Source organism: Podarcis muralis, chromosome 13 (assembly GCF_964188315.1).
Source record: "Podarcis muralis chromosome 13, rPodMur119.hap1.1, whole genome shotgun sequence".
Taxonomy (NCBI): domain Eukaryota; kingdom Metazoa; phylum Chordata; class Lepidosauria; order Squamata; family Lacertidae; genus Podarcis; species Podarcis muralis.
This window is the reverse complement of record NC_135667.1, coordinates 46538142-46556206: the sequence shown is the minus strand read 5'-3', so window position 1 is coordinate 46556206 and position 18065 is coordinate 46538142. Positions and strand designations below refer to the sequence as shown.

The window sequence follows — 18065 nt, the reverse complement described above, 5'->3', positions numbered from 1 at the left end:
CAGTACACTGTCATATTGCTCAAGAAACAAAGTCACGTACAGTGGTACCTCGGGTTACAGACGCTTCAGGTTACAGACTCCGCTAACCCAGAAATAGTACCTTGGGTTAAAAACTTTGCTTCAGGATGAGAATAGAAATTGCGCAGCGGTGGCGGGAGGCCCCATTAGCTAAAGTGGTACCTCATGTTCAGAACAGTTTCAGGTTAAGAACGGACCTCCGGAACGAATTAAGTACTTAACCCGAGGTCCCACTGTATTCAACAACTTCTAGGTTAGCAAGAAAACTCTGGCGGACAGTAGTAAAGGTAAAGGGACCCCTGACCATTAGGTCCAGTCGTGACCGACTCTGGGCTTGCGGCGCTCATCTCGCTTTATTGGCCGAGGGAGCCGGCGTACAACTTCCGGGTCATGTGACCAGCATGACTAAGCCGCTTCTGGCAAACCAGAGCAGCACACGGAAACGCCGTTTACCTTCCCACCGGAGTGGTACCTATTTATCTACTTGCACTTTGACGTGCTTTCAAATTGCTAGGTTGGCAGGAGCAGGGACCGAGCTGTGCTTAATGCCCAAACATATCTGACTCCCTCCTGACCGTGGGGCAGTCCTTGGTGAGGCTTACTCCTCCATAAGCACATTTTAAGATGCAAACATTTAGCAATATCTGCCTTTGGGGCACCTTGGCTGTAGCGTGCAGGGAGCCTCCAGAGGCCCAGCTGAAGTGGTCAAAAAGAGAGAGAAAAGAAGTAGCAAACACCTGCGGGGCTTGATTGGGGATCGAGACCGATTTGGGGACGTGCAAAAATCAGTGCAAGGGCTCAGAGGGACTCTCTGTGTCTTGCTCCAGCATTAAAAGGGGGGAAGTTCCTTCTAGGAAAGACAGCATTGGCTTCCAGGAATGCTTTCCCTATCCATCCCTCACTTTTACCATCCCCGCTCCCCGAAATCTCTCAGTTCACTGCTGTTGCCAAATCAGACCACCAATCTCTTTTGTTGACACTGCCACACTGAAATCAAGAACCTAAAGGGGGAGGAATCCTTAGTTTATTACTATACAGTCCTTAAGAACGGTTGTCATATTCACAGTGCACCATTTACTCCCGTTGTCCATCCCATCACTGCTCTGTGCTCTGTTCGCTGACAAATGTCCGGAGGAGCGCTTCCACCTCTGGCCGCCGGCTCATCCGCGTGGCTTTGCCCTGGTAGCGGCCCCGCTTCCCAGCCCCTTTTCCTTCCAGCAATTCAGCCACCCTTGGGGGAAGAACAGCAACAGGGTCAGACTAGCTTCTCCTTGCCCCACATTTGCTTGGTTGGTCAATGGGCTCTCATAGAGTACAGTGGTACAGTGGTGCCTCGCAAGACGAAATTAATCCGTTCCGCGAGTCTCTTCGTCTTGCGGTTTTTTCGTCTTGCGATGCACGGCTATTAGCGGCTTAGCGGCTATTAGCGGCTTAGCGGCTATTAACGGCTTAGCGGCTATTAACGGCTTAGTGGCTATTAACGGCTTAGCGGCTTTAAGAAAAAGGAAACAAACTCGCAAGAACTCGCAAGACGTTTCGTCTTGCGAAGCAAGCCCATAGGGAAATTCGTCTTGCGGAACGACTCAAAAAACGGAAAACCCTTTCATCTAGCGAGTTTTTCGTCTTGCGAGGCATTCGTCTTGCGGGGCACCACTGTACCTCGGGTTACAGACGCTTCAGGTTACAGACTCTGCTAACCCAAAAATAGTGCTTCAGGTTAAGAACTTTGCTTCAGGATGAGAACAGAAATCGTGCAGCAGCAGCATGGCGGCAGTGGGAGGCCCTATTAGCTAAAGTGGTGCTTCAGGTTAAGAACAGTTTCAGGTTAAGAACGGACCTCCGGAACGAATTAAGTTCTTAACGCGAGGTACCACTGTACAGTCGTACCTTGGCTGCCAAACGCCTTGGTACTCGTGCTTTTTGGCTCCCAAACGCCGCAAACCCGGAAGTGAGTGTTCCGGTTTGCAAACGTTCTTTGGAATCCGAACATCCGACACGGCTTCCGATGGAGTGCAGGAAGCTCCTGCAGCCAATTGGAAGCAGCACCTTGGTTTTCGAATGTTTTTGGAAGTCAAACGAACTTCTGGAATATATTCCAAGAGCCACGCCTAGGCCTGGGCCATCTCTGGTTTTCAACACTGCGCTATATCACAAGCTCAACACTGCGATATACCAAAAGAGCACAATGTTTGAAATAGGAATGGATCTATGTAGAGCAGGCATAGGCAAACTCAGCCCTCCAGATGTTTTGGGACTACAACTCCCATCATCCCTAGCTAACAGGACCAGTGGTCGGGGATGATGGGAATTGTAGTCTCAAAACATCTGGAGGGCTGAGTTTGCCTATGTATGATGTGGAGGCATTGGCTGGCTTCATGGTTTTCCCCACACTGTGAATTTTGCATAGCAAACACACACACACACACACACACACACACACACACGTGTGATTCACGATATATTGCCAGGTCAACAATGATGAAGCCAATACAGTGATGCCCCGCAAGACAAATGCCTCGCAAGACGAAAAACTCGCTAGACGAAAGGGTTTTCTGTTTTTTGAGTCGTTCCGCAAGACGAATTTCCCTATGGGCTTGCTTTGCAAGACAAAACGTCTTGCGAGTTCTTGCGAGTTTGTTTCCTTTTTCTTAAAGCCGCTAAGCCGTTAATAGCCGCTAAGCCGCTAAGCGCCGTGCTTCGCAAGACGAAAAAACCGCAAGACGAAGAGACTCGCGGAATGGATTAATTTCCTCTTGCGAGGCACCACTGTATCGTGATATGGACTTCAAATTGGTTTTGGACGATATACTGATATATCACCCAGCCCTAGCCATGTCCTAGCCTCGCTGATTTGTTTCAGCCCTGCAACTGCTACATGAATTTGCTTGTCTCTCTCTCTCTTTCAAAGACCCCCAGAAACCTGTGATTCTTTTCTTCCTGACCGCCCAAAATAAACATCCATGCTCCCTCCCCAACACACACACCAGTCCAGGCCTGAATTTATCCAGCTGCCTTGAGTGACTCACCTGGGGCCCAGTTTCTCCACAGCTTCTGGGGGTCCCGCGAGTAGAAAAAGCCCAGCTGCTTTTTCATCTCCCACAGATAGGAAAAGGAGGGTTTCCTGCTGGAAGAAGGTTGTTTACAACAACAAAATATTCAAGGAAGAACACACACACTTTATGATAATCTGATGCAGAGAGTCATAATAAAGAATAACATATGGAGGTCCACAGGTAAACAGACCGTGCCATAAATGGAAATGTCACCAAGCTAATGAATAAACCTTCTAATCTTTCGGGGTGTAAGCAGTAGTCATGGATGCAAGAACCAAACCAAATTTAGCTTATCCGGGGCAGTCAGAATCCTGGAAACTGTAGGTACACTATTTGTTCTCAGGACTCTTTGAAACATCAGCTCTAAATGTATGGTGTGGATGTGACTTTAAATTCAGTGATATTTTCTAAATTTTGCTATGATCTCTTTATTCTTAATTGGTATTTGGTAGCGTCACATTAAATAGTGGTATTTTAACCACAGAAGTTGGAACAAAACTGTTCCTATTTTCTAACTGCAGGTGCTCATTGAATCAATTCTATCTCCTCCTCCTTTATATCACATTAGATTTTATAGCTACTCTGCACGCTGTGAGCTGCTACCTCTGTAACCAGCTGTCTTAATTTTAATTTCACTTTTGATGTGTCAGCTGCATGATCCGAAACAAGAATTAAGTTTTTAAAGGCCTGATTGGATCTGATTTGTGTCGATACGCTGGAGGTGGGAACCTTTCCAGCTCAAAGTAGGGAGCCTTCAGCACCTCTCAAAACACCACTATAAAGGTAAAGGTAAAGGTAAAGGTACCCCTGCCCATATGGGCCAGTCTTGACAGACTCTAGGGTTGTGCGCTCATCTCACTCTATAGGCCGGGAGCCAGCGCTGTCCGCAGACACTTCCGGGTCACGTGGCCAGCATGACAAGCTGCATCTGGCAAGCCAGCGCAGCACACGGAAACGCCGTTTACCTTCCCACTGCTAAGCGGTCCCTATTTATCTACTTGCACCTGGGGGTGCTTTCAAACTGCTAGGTTGGCAGGCGCTGGGACCGAACGACGGGAGCGCACCCCGCTGCGGGGATTCGAACCGCCGACCTTCTGATTTGCTAGTCCTAGGCGCTGAGGCTTTTACCCACAGCGCCACCCGCGTCCCCTAAACACCACTATATCCGGTGCCAAAGCTCAGAGAAACAAGAGAGAGAGACTCACCCCAGCACCAATCTCATTCGCAATGATGTTCATGAACTCAGAATCACCGTCTTTCCTGCAAGCGAGGGAAAATGCGAACAATCCAGATTGAGGAAGCGAGCCAAGAGGAAGCCCTCCGGCTCGCGCCTTTGTTTAAATGGGTCCCGGCCACGTCCCCACCAGCCAGCTGATTGGCTGGCTGGTCGCTGACGCGGCCGGGATCCCCTGGGCAACGCGGGACTTCGTCCCAACACCCCCGGAGGAGAGTGGGTGGCCACGCAGCCCACCACAACTCCTCCCCATGGTGAAGTGGAGCGGACTTCCCCATCCCAAGACCTGAGAAAGCAGGATGCAAAATTCCACCTCTGCCACACCTTTCCCTACAATAGGTCCACCAGCCCCGCGAGAAAGAAACCAGTAATGACTAGACTGGCTTAAGCAAAAAAAAGTATTAATAATTCATTTGGGTTGCATTGATCCACAGTGTGTGTGTTTTTTTTTAAATTAAAAAAAGATATAACACACAATTTTGCTTTGACGGGCCTCAAAAACCTGTACAGTGGTACCTCGGGTTACATACGCTTCAGGTTACAGACGCTTCAGGTTACAGACTCCGCTAACCCAGAAATAGTACCTCGGGTTAAGAACTTTGTTTCAGGATGAAAGCAGAAATCGTGTTCCAGCAGCAGTGGTGCTTCAGGTTAAGAACATTTTCAGGTTAAAAATGGACCTCCGGAACGAATTAAGTACTTAACCCGAGGTACCACTGTACAGGTAAGGTGAGTGGGAACAGCAGTTTCTAAACGGGGGTTAAAAAATCAACAGTACCTTTCAGGTGGCAAAGTAGAAAACATCCGGAATTTTCCTCTTTTTTCTAGGTATTTTAAACAGTCGCCCCATGCAAACCCAACACGACCTTTCCCCTCACCTGTGCAACACAAGAACAGGTTCCTGATCCAGGTTGTTTTTTAAGCTCTGAGCTGTGAGGACGGCCAAATCCCTCAGCAGGTTCAAGTTGCTCTGAAAGAGAAGTAGACGTCGGAAAGCGGACATAGCAGTGGGAGCGTGTTTTCATGGTGAACAGAGCCTGTCGCATGCCGGCCCGGCCCTCGCCGCTGGCAAAACCGGAGCGACACCAGCCCTGAGCCACTTTGCGAGGTGGGATCTGTTCAGATCCCAGCCTCACAAAGCAGGACAGGGCTGACTTGGGGAGGTGGGGTGCCCCCCGGAAAAATGTGCCTGGGGCAATCACCCTGGCAGCCCACCACCCCTCTGTTCCAATACTCAACCAAGAGTGATGGGATGGAGCAGGCAAGGAATTTCTGGCAGTCTTCCTGAACCCTGGTTCCAATTGCTGTCTTACTTCCTATGGACTTCCTACAGGCTGCTTACTGGAGTCTGACCTCAGCTGCTGCCTGCATGACCCACAGATGATCATGTGGTTGTTATCATTACAGTGGTACCTCTGGATACGCACACCTCTGGTTGCGTATCCTTTGGGTTACGCACGCAGCAAACCCGGAAGTATTTTTCTGGGTTTCGCCCCGCATGCGCAGAGCAAGCACCTTCGGTTGCAAATTCCTTGGGATCCGACCGGAGCTCTGGAACAGATCCCATGTGCAACTGGAGGTAAGGGTAAAGGGGACCCCTGACCATTAGCTCTAGTCGTGGCCGACTCTGGGGTTGCGGCGCTCATCTCGTTTTATTGGCCGAGGGAGCCGGCGTACAGCTTCCAGGTCATGTGGGCAGCATCACTAAGCCGTTTCTGGCGAACCAGAGCAGCGCACGGAAACACCGTTTACCTTCCCGCCGGAGGGGTACCTACCGTATTTTTCGCCCCATAGGACACACTTTTTCCCCTCCAAAAATGAAGGGGAAATGTGTGTGCGTCCTATGGAGCGAATGCAGGCTTTCACTGAAGCCTGGAGAGTGAGAGGGGTCGGTGCAAACCGACCCCTCTCGCTCTCCAGGCTTCGCGCAGATCTCTGCAAGCCGTGGGAGCCCGCAACGGGCTCCCACGGCTTGCGGAGAGTTGCCTGCATGCCGAAGGCTGGGCGCACTGAGCTCAGCCCGCCCAGGCTTCGAGCCGCCCAGGCTTGCGGAGAGTTGCCTGTTCTGGGGGCTGGGGTCGGGGGAAGCTCAGGCTTCCCCCGCCCCAGCCCCGCGCCTGGGGGGGAAAATAAATTTCCCCCCTTTATTTCTCCCAAAAAAACCTAGGTGCGCCTTATGGGACGGTGCGTCCTATAGGGCGAAAAATACGGTATTTATCTACTTGCTCTTTGATGTGCTTTTGAACTGCTAGGTTGGCATGAGCAGGGACTGAGCAACGGGAGCTCACCCCATCATGGGGATTCGAACCGCCGACCTTCTGATTGGCAAGTCCTAGGCTCTGTGGTTTAACCCACAGCACCACCCGCGTCCCATGCAACTGGAGGTACCACTTTATTATTATTAGTAGTAGTAGTAGTAGTAGTAGCAATAGTAGTAGTAGTATACTGCTCTTCATCCGTAGATCTCAGGGCAGTTCCCAACATAAAAACGCCAGAGATGGAAAGAAGATAAAGTCCCTGCCAGTGAAGAATGGCAGATCAAGTTGACGGACTATGTCAAAATGGCTAAAATGACCGGAAGAATCAGAAAGGCCAAAATTTTAATAATGGGGGAAATTTATAACTTGTCTTAAAGACCATTGTCAACAGTTTAAATCGTTAGTAGGGTTGGAATATCGCTTGTAGTTTAATGGTAAATTTTGGATACAATGGAGAGATAAAAGATTTGGATTATTGCAAAAGATGCCGGAGGAAATGATTAACAATAGGAACCCACAAAGGGGAGGAGGGAAGTCCATGAGATTCCTTGGAATCTTGTTTTTATGTTGTATGTTGGACACGTGACTGTAAAATTTTAATCTGAAAAGCCAAATAAATATTTTTTTTTAAAAAAAAAACACACAGTATAAAAAACAGAAAACACATAATAAAAATACTGAGCGATCTCCCATTAAAAGCTTGTTGGCGGCTCTCTCTGCTCCCACTGGAATAGGGAACCTTTTTTTTCTAACCAATGTCTGACAATGTCCCCATGGCCAACCTCCCGGAAGTCACATGCCAATGCTGAGCAAAATTGGGTAGGGCAACAGCTGTGGCTCCATAGGCAGGCTGCATTTCAACTGCACGAAAGACGTCAAGACGTTTTGACGTACGCCCACCCATGTCTCCCCACTCCAAGGAAGCAAGAGGCTTTCTCACAATTTGAGGGCACATTCCAGCCAGGCAGAAACTGTCTGAAGGAGAGGGCAGAGAAGGGCCATAGCTTGGGGATACTGGGTGCGGCGTGGGAAGACTCCTGATGTTCAGATAGAAAGCTGCCTGTTATGCCTACAGGCGTGGGTTGCTCGAGAGCGAACAGGCAAGATCCCCACTGGTCTTTTCAAAGGCTTTATTATTGGTGCAAAAACACTGACAGTGCAGAACGCCTCAATTCCACGTCTTGCTCAGTCACTAGCAGAATCTGAGAGTGGGCGGTCCTTAAACTTTCCCCAGCAGAGTAATCTCTTGACCCCCATCCGACGCCTCCCCTCTCTGCGCGTAAAGCTACTGCGCAGGGAGGGCGTGGGTAAAGGGGGACCTGCCTCCCCCCCCCCCCCGCTTTGCTCATGCACGGTGTCGTGGCTCTCTCTTGCATCCTCCGAGCCCTGCATCTCTTCCCCACTAGAGGTGGGGGCTTCCCTCCTCTGCTGAGGAAGTGCTGCTTCCCACGATCTTCGGAGGCTCCCTGTAACCCAGCTGCCCTTCCACCTCTCGCCTGAGCTGATGGCAGTTCCCTGACACCGCCTTTGACCTTTGGGGACCTGGGATTCCCCGCCATGGCTCCAGAAACGTTCAAGGAGGAAGGTGGCCATTGCTGAACTGTACCTTCTGAAGCAACTTCAGAGAGTTCTGTAGCCTCTTTACAGCTTCCACGTGCTCTTCGGGGCCAGTCCTAAAATGGCAAGGGTAACAAGAGGCCATCAGGGAGGGTTGGTACGTCATCTAATAAGAGTACAAGCTTGGTGATGAGGGAGGGAAAGGTGGGAGGACGTGAAACAGCTTGTGCTCAGTGGAGATGCACAACTGACCTGAGGGCCAATACCAACAGCTGTATTGTTTAGAAAAGGTAAAGGCACCCCTGACCATTAGGTCCAGTCGTGACCGACTCTGGGGTTGTGGCGCTCATCTCGCTTTATTGGCCGGGGGAGCCGGCCTACAGCTTCCGGGTCATGTGGCCAGCATGACTAAGCCGCTTCTGGCAAACCAGAGCAGCGCACAGAAACGCCGTTTACCTTCCCGCCAGAGCGGTACGTATTTATCTACTTGCACTTTGACGTGCTTTCGAACTGCTAGGTTGGCAGGAGCAGGGACCGAGCAATGGGAGCTCACCCCGTTGCGGGGATTCGAACTGCGGACCTTCTGATCGGCAAGTCCTAGGCTCTGTGGTTTAACTCACAGCGCCACCCGCATCCCTATAATTGTTTAGAATAGGCATCCCCAAACTTGGCCCTCCAGATGTTTTGGGACTACAGTTCCCACCATCCCTGACCAATGTGTCAGGAGCTTGTCCTACACTCGAGTAGGACCCTGAGAGAGACACATGCCCGACTGGCATGTTCTCTCCCTCCTGGTCAATCGTTTGGGAGCTTCAAAAAGCTTTCTTCAGCCCGAACATCGCAGCAACCGATGCCAACAGACATCGGCACACTTAGGGATCCACAGAGTGTTCGCAGTCTGTGTGACAGACCTCCTCAGCAACTCAGCATTTTGGCTAATCTACTTTATTTACATATAAACACACATGGAGCACTGCAACATGGCTCCCTCTCTCTCTAGCATCACACAGCAAAGAGAAAGAACAAAGGACAATAGTCCCACTTCACGGAACACAGTTAACACAAACATCCTGTCTCTATCACTTCCCACTCTGTGGAGTCAAAACATAGGCCGTCATGTGATAGACAACAATCCTACGACTGCAATCACGAAACAGGAATTCTAACACACTGGTCTTGTTAGCTGTTAGAGATTTTAAATGTTTTAAAGCATTTAATGTTTTAATGATTAATGTGTTCTAATGGAAGCCACCTAGAGTGGCTGGGGAAACCCCGTCAGGTGGGTAGCATATAAATATTATTATTATTATTATTATTATTATTATTATTATTATTATTATGGCCCAAGCATAAGAACATTTTCTCCTCCTGTGGTTTCCAGCAACTGGTATTCAGACACAGTGCTGGCTTCAGAATGTGCAGGCAGAGCACAGCCCTTGTGGCTTGTAGCCACTGAAAAACTTATCTTCCATGAACTTGTCCCATCCCCTTTTAAAACAATTGTTTGGGAACAGTTATCTTTAAATCCATTTATGGTATGGCTGTTGAAACCCTTCCGCTACTCATCCCGAGCCCTAAGATCAGACCAGAAATAACTGGCCCAACTTCTATAAACAACCAATTTGCCTATACAACTCACTATTTCTTGCCTTGAGGGAAAATCCCCACCTTTGTGTGCTTTTCCTTTTGAGAGTTCAAATGAAATTTGAAGGCCACTGGGTTTCCAGTCACCCTTCTGAGACTTTTGTTTCATTCCCTGGGACAGGGGGATACAAATACTTGCTTAAGCAGTGATGTGAAGGACTTCTCGGTTGCGTGGCTTCGCTCCAAAGTTTTCAGCACTCGGTTCCCAGTGAGGAAAACTAAGTTGGTCTTGTTCTTCTTCCCTTTTTCGGTGCCCAAGAGCTTAACCATCTTCAAAAGACAAACACATTCGTCTTGAGTGGTAAAATACTACATCTGCATGCGTCTATCCTGTCCCTTATATTGAAAGTGGGGGAAAGTCCAAGCTCAGTGGTAGAACATCTGCCTTGCAAGGTCCCAGATCCATACCCTGGAATCTACCGTATTTTTCGCTCTATAGGACTCACTTTTCCCCCTCCAAAAATGAAGGGGAAATGTGTGTGCGTGCTATGGAGCGAATGCAGGGGGAGGCAGGCAGGAAAAGCCCCCAAAAGCCGCACACAAGCTCTGTGCGGCTCTTGCGGGCTTTTCCTCAGGAGGGAGAAGGGACTGAAGCGGCCAGTCAGTCCCTTCTCCCTCCTCGTAGAAAAGCCCACAGGAGCCACACGCTCCTTAAAGCCCACAGGCCATAGCCGCGCGCAGCCTCTCCCTGCCGGAGAGGTGGTGCGCGGCTATTGCAGCAGCCTCTTTAGCCGCGCACCACCTCTCCAGCTGGGAGAGACCGTGCGGGGCTAAAGAAGCCATAGCTCCGCGACCCTCTCAGAGCTGGAGAGGTGACGAGCGGCTATGGCAGCAGCCTTTCCACTGCTCCCCGACCTGCTCTTTGGGGCTGGTGGTGGGCTTCCCCCCGCCAGCCCCAAAGAGCAGGTGGAAAGGAACTTGAAGCCTGGAGAGCGAGAGGGGTCCATGTGCACCGACCCCTCTTGCTCTCCAGGGTTCCTTGAACGGCACCTTGTTTTAGAGGGGGAGAACAAGGGGGGGGAATTCTCCCCCTCTCTGCGCAGCTCCTCCTGCCGCTTCGCTGAAGGGGCGCTGGGCAGAGAGGGGGAGAAATTTTTTTTCTTGTTCTCCCCCTCTAAAACAAGGTGCATCTTATGGTCCAGTGTGTCCTACAGCGCGAAAAGTATGGTATCTCCAGGTGAAGATTTCTGCCAGAAACCCTGCAGAGCCTTGTGCTGGGCAGTGAAAATAATCCACTGTTTACACATTGGTCTGATTTAGTGAAGGAAACTTCCTATAGTTCTACACATTTGTTAGAAAAGCATAGGCAAGTAATTTAAAATAAGGATGGTTCTCCCAATTACTTCACTATCTGAAGGAAGGAATCACTTGTAAAATTTCTGGCTGACCACTGACAAGCAGCAGAGAAGCCTTGTTAGAAAAAAAAGTGTCCAAATTGATTTACAATCCCTGGTATCTCTGGGTAGGGCCGGGAGAGAGATCCCTGCCTGAAATCCTGGACACTGAGCTAGCTAGACCAATGGTATAGATCACATAGATAGAGAGAATCTTTATTTGCATCAGCCACTAGCCATAGCAATAAAATAAAATGTACTGAAGATAGAGGTAAAAACTTAACCATACAAAATACATTTTGGGGGGTTTACGTCAATAATCAAATAAAAGATCTTATTCTAATTGCCCCTGCTAAAAACATTGCAGTTTTTGCTGTCACCTGATCATCTTGATCTACTAAAAGGACTCTGTAGCAATGTTTGAGCAACCCGGCATGGACAGTATTGGAGGGGTAGTAACCTCACTCCTCAAATCTTTATTATAAAGAGTGCAAGCCAGAAGCACATGAACCACTGACTCAATCCTGTCATCTCCACAGGGACATAACCATTTTTCCAGTGGAATGTTTTGAAATCAACCCTCAAGTACAGCCGAAGGCAGTATAGTCAATCTTGCAAAAGTGAAAGCGCGCCTGTATTTTGGAATTGCTAAATTTTGCAAATAGGGTGCCAAAGTGTCAAAACGACTAGGTGGAAAATAATCATACCATGGACAAAATTTCCTTACTGTGGCCAGACTATCCTGTCGCTCAATATCATATAGTAAAGGTAAAGGGACCCCTGACCATTAGGTCCAGTCGTGACCGACTCTGGGGTTGCGGCGCTCATCTTGCTTTACTGGCCGAGGGAGCCGGCGTACAGCTTCCGGGTCATGTGGCCAGTATGACTAAGCCGCTTCTGGCGAACCAGAGCAGCGCACGGAAACGCCGTTTACCTTCCCACCGGAGCGGTACCTATTTATCTACTTGCACTTTGACATGCTTTCGAACTGCTAGGTTGGCAGGAGCAGGGACCGAGCAATGGGAGCTCACCCCGTCGGGGGATTCGAACCGCCGACCTTCTGATCAGCAAGCCCTAGGCTCTGTGGTTTAACCCACAGCGCCCCCCGCGCCCCCAATATCATATAGGGCGCTGTCTAATTAAATTATTTGCTTTACTGAAGCCCAGTGTTACACCAATGGCAGCTTCTCATGTGTCACGAAGGGGCAGCATGTGTTCTCACAACAGATGTGAGTGGCAAGGCACTCCTGTGCTCATTGGGGGGGGGGGTCCAACCTGGCAAAGACCTTGATCCTGGTGCTGTAAGCCACCCCCCACCCCCATGACTCTCACCTGCAGGTCACTGAGATTAGAGATGTGCGTGCCACAACACATATTGGCATCGACACCCTCGATGCTTATAATCCGCACGGGCCCCGTGTGGTCGTCCGGCAATCCACGGCTCCTCACCTGCAATGCAGTGCAAGGTTAAGAAAACCACATGTAGCAGACCTCTCTCCCTCTTCTTGCCACGATCCGCACGCTCTTGTTTACCAGCTCAACTTCAGGGTCGCCCACTGCCAGCTCTCGCACCACCACCGGGATCCTGGCTCGGATTCTGTCATTCACGCTCTGCTCAAGGGCTGCCACCTGATCTGCTGTCATCGAGGGGGTGTCCAGCTCTATAGTGCTTCGTTGGCGACCTAGCTCCCTGCCGAGGGTGGGAGAGAGGCAAACGGCGTGTTCCCTAAGTCACACGGGAGATAGCTCTGGGTGCACAGGAGAGCTCCCTCTGCCCCCAGCCCTCCAGCATCAGCCTCTGAGGAAGGGTTACTGCACAGAAACTAGGCTAAGCCTGCCATCCTCTGTGCGTTTTCCCTGGGAACAAATCCCTATTCAAAATATAATAATAATAATAATAATAATAATAATAATAATAATAATAATAATAATAACAACAACCCCGCCATTCTCAGCCAAGGCTGGGCTCAGGACGGCTAACAAGCAATAATAAAAACAAGTTGAATGAATACAACTTAAAAACAAGATTAAAATACAACATTAAAATATTGAAACATTAAAATGCAGCCTCATCACATGAGGAGAAAGGAAAAAAGAAAGGGGGGGAGGGAATCAAACTGGCTGCAAGCCAAAGGCCAGGCGGAACAACTCTGTCTTACAGGCCCTGCGGAAAGAAATCAGATCCCGCAAGGCCCTGGTCTCATGAGGCAGAGCGTTCCACCAGGCTGGAGCCAGTGTTGAAAAGGCCCTGGCTCTGGTTGAGGCTAATCTAACTTCCTTAGGGCCCGGGACCACTAGGGTGTTGCTATTTATGGACCTTGAGGCTCTCCGTGGGGCATACCGGGAGAGGCGGTCCCGTAGGTACGAGGGTCCTAGGCCGTGAAGGGCTTTAAAGGTCAAAACCAGCACCTTAAATCTGACCCTGTACTCCACCGGGAGCCAGTGCAGCTTGAAAAGCACTGGGTGAATATGCTCCCATGGCAGAGACCCCGTGAGGAGCCTCACTGCAGCATTCTGCACCCGCTGGAGTTTCTGGCACAGCTTCCCAGATGATGCATCTTCATGACTACACAATGATTTCATTTTCACCTTTGCTTCTGGGTTAAAGCAACAACAACATATTCCTTGTCAGTTAACAATGCAACGGTACCTCTGGTTGCAAACAGGATCCCTTCCGGAACCCCGTTCGCAACACAAAAGGAACACAACCCGCGTCTGCACGTGTCGCGATTCGCCACTTCTGCGCATGCACGTGACGTCATTTTGCGCGTCTGCGCATGCACGAGCGGCGAAACCCGTAAGTAACCCTTTCCGGTACTTCCGGGTTGCTGCGGGATGCATGCTGAAAACGTGCAACCTGAAGCAAACATAACAAGAGGTATGACTGTATTAAGTCTGTAGGAGATTTGCTGGTGTAGGAAATTGTGGAAGTGACTTCTCAATAGGACTCTGTGGGGAAAGGAACAACTTATAATAATAATAGTATAATAATTTATTATTTATACCCTGCCCATCTGGCTGAGTTTCCCCAGCCACTCTGGGCGGCTTCCAATCAAGTGTTAAAAACAATACAGCATTAAGTATTAAAAACTTCCCTAAACAGGGCTGCCTTCAGATGTCTTTTAAAGATAAGATAGCTACTTATTTCCTTGACATCTGAAGGGAGGGCATTCCACAGGGCGGGCGCCACTACCGAGAAGGCCCTCTGTGTGGTTCCCTGTAACCTCACTTCTTGCAATGAGGGAACCACCAGAAGGCCCTTGGCGCTGGACCTCAGTGTCTGGGCTGAACGATGAGGGTGGAGACACTCCTTCAGATATCTCTCCTTGCAACCTACAAACTCCACCCAGGAAATGTTAAGCTACAGAAACATGCATGGTGCCTATTCATATTCCAATGGCTACTGCTATTGCTGTGTGGAGTACTGGTGATTTGTCTGTATCAGTTTCATTACTGATTAATAACCTAGATATTGTTCTTGGCATCCGCCTGTCTCGAGAGACAATGGAGTGCGTCTCTGGGGGGTGAAGTCAAACTGCTACGTTAGCAGCACCCAAGTGACCACCCAGGGCAGTGGGTAGGCAGGTCCTGGGCTGCCCAAACGACAAGACCCCCCTCTCGGCCTCGCTGACGTGGTCCAAAGGAAAGCAGAGCAAGACATTTGGCACCAGTTTGGTGCTGGAGTTGCCAGGAGGCGGCATACATGGAGCCTTCCAACTGTCATAGGAACTTCACTCTGGATTGGAGTAGGGTTTAGCCCTTTCCTCTCGCCAAGACATCCCGCAAGGCAGTGGAAGTTAAGGATCAGATTTCCTTCTCCTAGACGGCCAGGTTGACAAGCCCCAACTGCCCCTCACTTCCCTCTGCAGCATGTACAGAATCATAGAATCATTGCGTTGGAATAGACCACAAGGGCCATCGAGTCCAACCCCCTGCCAAGCAGGAAACACCATCAGAGCACTCCTGACATATGGTTGTCAAGCCTCTGCTTAAAGACCTCCAAAGAAGGAGACTCCACCACACTCCTTGGCAGCAAATTCCACTGTCAAACAGCTCTTACTGTCAGGAAGTTCTTCCTAATGTTTAGGTGGAATCTTCTTCCTTGTAGTTTGGATCCATTGCTCCGTGTCCGCTTCTCTGGAGCAGCAGAAAACAACCTTTCTCCCTCCTCTATATGGCATCCTTTTATATATTTGAACATGGCTATCGTATCACCCCTTAACCTCCTCTTCTCCAGGCTAAACATGCCCAGCTCCCTTAGCCGTTCCTCATAAGGCATCGTTTCCAGGCCTTTGACCATTTTGGTTGCCCTCCTCTGGACACGTTCCAGTTTGTCAGTGTCCTTCTTGAACTGCTGGACTCACTACTGGCCTTGTCTGTCCACCAGAGCCTGTCTTCACACGCAGGGGGAATCCCTAACCCACCCAGTTAATTCTCGTATTAAGTATTAGCAAATACGAAAAGAACTCTGGTCCAAGGTTGTTACACAAATCTGTCCTCCTTCCAAGCAGTTCATGAAGTTATTACTACCGTATTTTTCTGTATATAAGATGCCCTCATGTATAAGACATGACTATTTTTAAATAGTGTATAAGATGACCCACAGTTTTCCACATACAGTGGTACCTCAGGTTAAGTACTTAATTTGTTCCGGAGGTCCGTTCTTAACCTGAAACTGTTCTTAACCTGAAGCCCCACTTTAGCTAATGGGGCCTCCTGCTGCTGCCGCGCCGCCGGAGCACGATTTCTGTTCTCATCCTGAAGCAAAGTTCTTAACCTGAAGCACTATTTCTGGGTTAGCGGAGTCTGTAACCTGAAGCATATGTAACCTGAGGTACCACTGTAAAAAAAACCTAGTCTTATACACGGAAAAGTACAGTAAATACTCCAATGGTGATCTATGAAGATTCTTGCCACTCTGGGTGCCCCAATTTCTCTCGAGGGTTTTGTAATGGTTCTATGGGTTGCTCGTGCGTAAGTTGCCGCCACTCCTGGCTAGGTTACCTGGTTGAACCCTCTCTGTCCGGACAGCCTCAAGTTTCGTGGCTGTCTCAGTCGCTGGCAGGATCCGTCAGTGGGCGTCTCTTGAACCTTTTCCAGCATAAAAGCTGTTTGACGCCAAGTCTCTTCCTACTCTCCCTGCGCGGAAGTCTCCTGCGCAGGGAGGGTGTGGGCAGCGGAGTACCCGTACTCTCTCCGCTGGTCTCCGGTGAGGAGTCCTGGAGCCTCCCCTCCGATTCCCCCATCTGCCCCCCTTCTCCACTGGTGTTACGCTGATTTCCTTCCCCCGTAGATGGGCTGCCTCTCTCCCTACTAGGACCCTCTCCGGCATCCCTCTGGAGCCCTCCCTCCGCCTCTAGCTCCGATGACAGTTCCCTGACAGTTTTGCAGCTCCCCTCTCTCAGACTCATACAAATGCTCAGAACACACACAAGCAGGGAGGAAAGCAATTAGGCAGAGGTGTGCCTCGCTCACCATGATGTCGTCTTGAATCCAAACATCAGATCCGCAATAGCTGTGATGAGATGCTGCCCTAAAAGAGACGATTATAAGCGACAGTTTCTCCTTCTCCTTCTCACTAGGAGATTTAAATCTATATATATATTAAAAATGTGTCTTTTTTGATGATCAGTCTGAATGTGTGGGCATCTCGTTCCATCGGTTTCTTACCTGAATGCTGCTGCATGTGGTCAAAGCGCCGGTCCCAATCCAGCACCAGCTGCACCTCGCTCCCTGGCTCAAGGGGTGTCTGGACAAAGTGTAGAGCATCTGGACCTTGTCGGGTGACCCTTAATACTGGGATGTCATTAATGAGCCCCCGGTCATCGGGCTGGAAAAAAGAAATTAAAGTCACCAGCCCAGCTTTGGGGGAATATTCTCCTGCTGTAGCAGACGAAAGCATGTGTAAAATGGCAATGGTTGTGAGTTGCGAAGCTGAGCAAATGCTATACCACCCTCTTTAAAAAAAACCACAAATTTGATTAATGAAGCAATTGCTGTGCAGAGGTTCTCTGAATTATCGTCACAATATTAATTAGCCCAAGTAAAAGTTTTGATTGTTATTATAGATTTTTTTTTGCATTTTAAATTGCTTTATTGAAATTGTATACAAAAAAACAAGAAAATAAGAAAGCAACATGTAACAAAATTATACATAATAAAGAATAAAAAATATATACTTATTACATTGTATCACATTCTTCTCAAAGGTCCAATGACTTCCCGTCAACCCCTCGTGCTTCTAAACATTATTTAACCTATCGCACATTTTACTCATTATGTTCATATATGTTCTCTTTCCTGATACTCATTGATACATTAATTGATTATTATAGAGATTATAAATATAAGGTAATAATCACACACTGAATAAACCCATTGCAATCAATGCACTTCAGTTACCCAAGTCCACTGATTTCAACTACCGTATTTTTCGCCCTATAGGACGCACTTTTTCCCCTCCAAAAATGAAGGGGAAATCTGGGTGCGTACTATGGGGCGAATGCAGGCTTTCGCTGAAGCTTGGAGAGTGAGAGGGGTCGGTGCGCACCGACCCCTCTTGCTCTCCAGGCTTCAGGAAGACATCCGCAGCCTGCTTCCCGGAGCGTCGGGCGCCCTGAAAGCAGAGTGCCCGGCGCTTCAGGAAGACATCCGCAGCCTAGGCAGCCCACCGGACAGACATCCGCAGCATGGGGAGCCCTGCAGGAGTTCCCCGCAGGGCTCCCAACGCTGCGGATAGCAGCCTGCCACCCAGCGGGCGGGGCACCCTCAAGCAGAGCGCCCCTCGCGCCGGGCAGACATCGGCCAGCCCCACAAGCTCGGGGGACAGCAGGGAGGCACAGCGCCGCCATCCCGCTGTTCCTCGACCTGGTTCGGTTTCCCCGACCTGCTTTTGGGGGGGGGGGATTTCCTTTATTTCCCCCCCAAAAAACTAGGTGCGTCCTATGGGACGGAGCGTCCTATGGGA

The 18065-nt window shown here is 49.5% G+C and overlaps 1 protein-coding gene across 2 annotated transcripts in view; it reads right to left on the bottom strand.

Moving 5' to 3' along the window:
* Window positions 1–1020: 1020 nt before the first annotated feature.
* The window catches only part of LOC114581624 (putative protein PTGES3L), a 39139-nt gene continuing 22094 nt past the window's right edge, over window positions 1021–18065 (bottom strand). For both annotated transcript variants that reach the window (XM_077917548.1, XM_028701979.2), the window contains 10 exons: window positions 16769–16928; window positions 16574–16631; window positions 12632–12788; window positions 12431–12547; window positions 9904–10034; window positions 8170–8236; window positions 5184–5275; window positions 4277–4331; window positions 3045–3139; window positions 1021–1249 (listed from right to left, as the gene is read on the bottom strand). In XM_077917548.1, coding sequence (XP_077773674.1) covers window positions 1114–1249; window positions 3045–3139; window positions 4277–4331; window positions 5184–5275; window positions 8170–8236; window positions 9904–10034; window positions 12431–12547; window positions 12632–12788; window positions 16574–16631; window positions 16769–16928 — 1068 coding nt within the window. In that variant the 3' untranslated portion in view covers window positions 1021–1113. The remainder of the gene's footprint in view (window positions 1250–3044; window positions 3140–4276; window positions 4332–5183; window positions 5276–8169; window positions 8237–9903; window positions 10035–12430; window positions 12548–12631; window positions 12789–16573; window positions 16632–16768; window positions 16929–18065) is intronic.